General features: G+C 44.8%; 1 protein-coding gene across 1 annotated transcript; it reads right to left on the bottom strand.

The window, feature by feature from the left end:
* Positions 1 to 2,111: 2,111 nt before the first annotated feature.
* Positions 2,112 to 2,902, bottom strand: LOC101757343 (cysteine-rich and transmembrane domain-containing protein WIH1). Its single transcript, XM_004972550.3, has 2 exons — positions 2,505 to 2,902; positions 2,112 to 2,402 (listed from the first exon to the last, which is right to left on the bottom strand). Exons 1-2 carry the CDS (start codon positions 2,681 to 2,683, stop codon positions 2,357 to 2,359), a joined length of 225 nt encoding a protein of 74 aa, XP_004972607.1. The 5' UTR covers positions 2,684 to 2,902; the 3' UTR covers positions 2,112 to 2,356.
* Between the last annotated feature and the right edge of the window lie 1,595 nt (positions 2,903 to 4,497).

Raw genomic sequence — 4,497 nt, 5'->3', positions numbered from 1 at the left:
CATTCAGAGAGTAGTATAGCCTCAGACTTTTTTCAGTCTCCTTGTTGAATTGCTGTGCTGCTAAAATTTTAAGCTTGGTATAATGAGAGGCACGATTTTATTGAAAACAAACTATCACCCCGGTGCAGCCAAATTATCTGCTAAGAAATTAGAGACTCTTTCTTCATCAAAATTTGTATCAGGCCCTGGTGCGATGGCCAAAATCATGCGAATCACATGCTGGCACAAGAGATGTGATTTATAGTAGACTGTAGATATGCAAAGGCAGTACATGTAAATTATGTTTGGGATCTTCTGATGATTTATTCCATATAGCTATACATTAAGGTTAGAATCAATATTTGTTGACATCATCGACTTGACTACTACTGATTGTTGTGAAACATGTATTATATTATGGTTGAGAAGGACCATATATTCTCAAAGGCTATGAACCTTGCTTGTGATGGTTTTGGTTGGTCTAGTGTTGGATTTGGTTTGGAGTTTTGGACCTTTGCTGCGTTAGGTGGCTTGTTTGTTTTTGTTATTTTTCTAGGTTGGAATCGGTCCATATGGGCTACAAATACACGTCGAATTAGTGTTCAAATGCGCCAGTTTGCCACGCTCTTCTAGAATACTGAGTTGATTTCCTTTTGACATAGAATGTTCCTCTGACTGACCGTCAAATGGTTTCATCTAAAATGTTGGGTTGGGACTTGGGGTGTAGGCACCTTGTCACGTTGGTGAAAAGAATCAGGTGAACTCTGACAGGCTGATAACCTAAAACTGCAGAGATACTCAACTTGATCGTATTGCTCAGAATACTTCATCCAAATCTTGCACACAGCACAAGTCCTAAACTTTCATCAAAGGTATTCAGATTCTCTACGAAATTTATGATTGAATACAATAAAATTATAGATTCGGGAAATATCATCAGATATAGTTAAGAAAAATGGATCAACAACTACTAAAGCAAATATGGCGCGATGACTTGAAGGCCACAGAAGAAAGGACGGCAGAGCTTAAATCCAAGAAGAATTAGTGTGAGCTGCTCGTTGTAATGATGATCAATGATGGTGATTATGATGGTGATGTTCACAAGCTCAATGCACATTGTAACTTGACAGCAATAATAAAGCGCTGGGGCCTTCGTTCTTCATGCACAGAATGATAGTTGCTGTTTTTACCAAGCAAAGCCCTATATCCTTTGTGGTACCATTGAATTGTTGTGCTGCTACAATTCGTTTCTACAAATAATGTGGTACTACTCTGTTTGAAACATTTACAAGCCAATTAACAGGAAACAATATAATAGAGGAACCCCATTCCTTATGTGTACTACCTCCATTGCCAGAACAATGCTGTCATCATATTCAGAAACTGCTGTAAGTAGTTGCGGTACGTTACCATCTCATTCAGGTTATTGCAGTCAACCTGGTCACTTCTTCTGATGGCTGATAAACAAACAGGATCATGGAAGAGACGATGAGTGTTTGTCTCATTGTTTGTAGTGGGTTTGGTTTGGATCATTGGTGGGTTAGGTGCGGTGGTTTGCTCTCGTACGGTCCAGATAGGCTGCACTGCAGATATTTGTTCTTCAGGAGCATATGGGCAGGTTTGGTAGCGTGCCATGAATATTATATTCTCCTGAATTGACCACGACCAATCATTTTTAATTATTTTTTCGCAAATAGACAAAGAATAAATACGTAGGTACTCCCTCCGTATATGAAAAGAAAGTCGTTTTGGACAAGGTTTGGGTCAAACATTGGGAATATAAATCATGAATAACTTTTAAGTTGTTGAGTTTGGAAAGGTGAAAGCCATATAAATAGATTTGTCTTGAAAAATACTTTCATAAAAATATACATATATCACTTTTTGATAAATATTTTTATAAAAACAAGGAGTCAAAGTAATACTTTGGAGACCGTGTCGCTGTCCAAAACGACTTCCTTTTCCTATACGGAGGGAGTAATTATTTTTTAAAAAATAATCTTTCGCTCCTTGCGCAAATTACATTTTTTATTATCCCATTTCAAATTAGGTTGGAAAGTGTGCTAAAATCAAAGGGAATAGCCCAATCCGTGTCATGAGACGAATTATATTCAGCGCTGCCAGAGAAGAAGTAAATAATGTAAACTCGAATATGAATAACAGGCACCAACAGGAACATTTATGTATAACACATCGCCATCATAAAAGAGAAAATGGCTACGAATTCATACTCCACACGGGTACAAGTACTACGATCGAACCACACGAACGAAGACTAACTCTATCAATATGGATGAAATAATGTAACAAAAGCAGAGCAGCTGGATCGATCAGCAAGCCCCGGCCATGGCGACGGATCACCGCCCCGTCGTCCTCATCAGAAGCACATGTCGAGGACGCAGCAGCAGCAGATGGCGGCGCAGCTGCGACGGGGCAGACATTGATGAACGAAGCAAAGTCAGATGAGCTTGACAAAGATCAAGATGAGCATGGAGAGAATATAGGTAATTAGTAAAGAAGCTCACCATCCTTTCCAGAAGCCGTCGCCGCCGCGGCTGGTGGTCTGGTGCTGCTGCTGCTGGCCGTACGCGCCGGCGTCCTGGGACGGCGGGTACGCCGGCGGCGGCGCGACGTAGGCCTGCTGCTGGCCCGGCGGAGGGTACGCGGCGGTGCCCGGCGGCGGGTAGCCTGCCTGGTAGCTCATGATCGACGATGGATGGAGCAATTAAGCACGCAAGAACAGGTAGAGGAAGGTGGGTGGAAGGATGGGTGATCGTAGTTCCGGTATATATAAAGCTAGAGCCGGCGGCGCGCATCGACCATGGCCTTTGCTTAGACGCGTCGTCGTCCTCCTCCCGCTGACCAAAAGAGAAGAAGAGCTTAAAGGGTTGTTACTCGATTGGAGAAACGGCAGCTGGTGCGGCGGCTTTGTCACCTCGCCATTGGACGCGCTTTTTTTTTGTAAAAAAGAATAATTAAAAAAAATACTAGTACACGTTTTCTCTCTCGGTCTCTTGAAGCCACGTGGAGGTTGCTGGAGCGGTGGATGCTGCCATGGTGGCCGGCGGTTCAACTGCAGGCTTGACCGGGCAGGGGCCATGTAGGGAAGACAGGATGCCAGCCGGTTGCCACCTCCTAGCCTGCTTTAAGCGATGGATGACGATGGCCCCATCCTCAGATAAAATTTCTTCCAGAGATAGAGAGGGATTGGAAATAAAAAGAAATTAACTTTCGATACTCGTGTTTTGAACATTTATTAATTTTAGGGGCCAAACGAATATTGAAAAATTATCATTAAAAATGGAAATGATACAAAAATACGGAAGTGAAAACGGCTAGCTAGGTCCATCTTTGGTATGCATCACTACTCTGTTACTTGATCCTTTAAGCTACCCGACTTAGAAGAACCATAAGAAAACTTCTCCATATGAATTTTCATGGAAAGCAAGGGTAACATTCCCAATTGATCACACAACTAAGAGCAAGCCGAGAGAGTGCATTCCAGATCAGAAGAGATCAGTTCATTAATCAACAACCTGAAACATCATCGGCAAGAATGACGATTTCAACCTTCGCTAACGTACCAAGGACAGTCTCTTCGGACTGTGTATTGGGTATCGCAAGGATGATGGAGTTTGCTGGTGTGGCGGGCTTGTTTTCTCCGTCCATAATCCTTGCATAGAAATTAGACAGGCAGCTAATTAATATCCATCGGCCGGCCGAGCCCCTACCACATTTTGTTAGTCTTACTATTGATTTGGCCAAACCGCAACGTTATTTAATTTTCTCGATTTTTAATTAGACGTGTTCGCCAAATTCAGTAGATGAAGGGAGTGGCAAAAGCACACATGTTCATGAGATCTATTTTTTTAAAAAAAATAAAGAAGTTTCACCTGTAGAGAAACGACCTTCCATCCAGCTACAAAGGTCTCGATCATTTTTGGACCCCGGACTAAAGGAGCTTTACTCGTGGATCTAAATTTTGTAGTTTGTCGGAGCTCTTTTAATCCCGGTTGGTGGCTCCAACCAGGACTAAATATTTTCACGCGCCCCCCTCTCTTTCCATCTTATCTTCTCTCCTCCTCTCCCGTTCTCCCTTATCTCTTCTCCTATCTCCAGGCACAGGTAGCAACCTTTCTCTTCTTCCTTATCTTCTCTCCTCTCCCTTTCTTCCAGGCGGAGCGGCGGGGGGCACGAGCGGCCGACCTGCTAGGGGCGGCGGGAGCGATGTGCGGCTTGGCCTTCGGCGGGGGCGCGGCTCCTCGCGGCCGGCGCGGCTCGACGTGGTGCGGGCGGGCGAGCGGGCGCGACCCGACGTGGCGCCGGCTGGTGAGGGCCTGGTGTGGCGCAGCGTAGGCAGTCCGCGTGCGACGCGGGCAGGCGAGCTGGTGCGGCACGGAGCTGCCAGGCGAGCCACGGCGTGACGTGGGCGGGTGAGATGGCGAGCGGTGAATAATTTGTTTGTGATTTTTCTGGTGAATCCACCGCGTGTTGCGAATGAAATCGAACTCATGTGTT

The sequence above is a fragment of the Setaria italica genome, chromosome VI, assembly GCF_000263155.2.
Source record: "Setaria italica strain Yugu1 chromosome VI, Setaria_italica_v2.0, whole genome shotgun sequence".
Taxonomy (NCBI): domain Eukaryota; kingdom Viridiplantae; phylum Streptophyta; class Magnoliopsida; order Poales; family Poaceae; genus Setaria; species Setaria italica.
Note: the sequence above shows the minus strand (reverse complement) of the source record. Positions and strands in the feature narration are given on the sequence as shown.

What these genes read in the sequence shown, in the direction of transcription:
- LOC101757343 (XM_004972550.3), bottom strand. Translation starts at nt 2,683, where the DNA reads ATGAGCTACCAGGCAGGCTACCCGCCGCCGGGCACCGCCGCGTACCCT. An exon ending in GACGGCTTCTGGAAAGGATG is followed by an intron (nt 2,403 to 2,504) that starts GTGAGCTTCTTT and finishes GCCCCGTCGCAG; the next exon opens with CTGCGCCGCCATCTGCTGCT.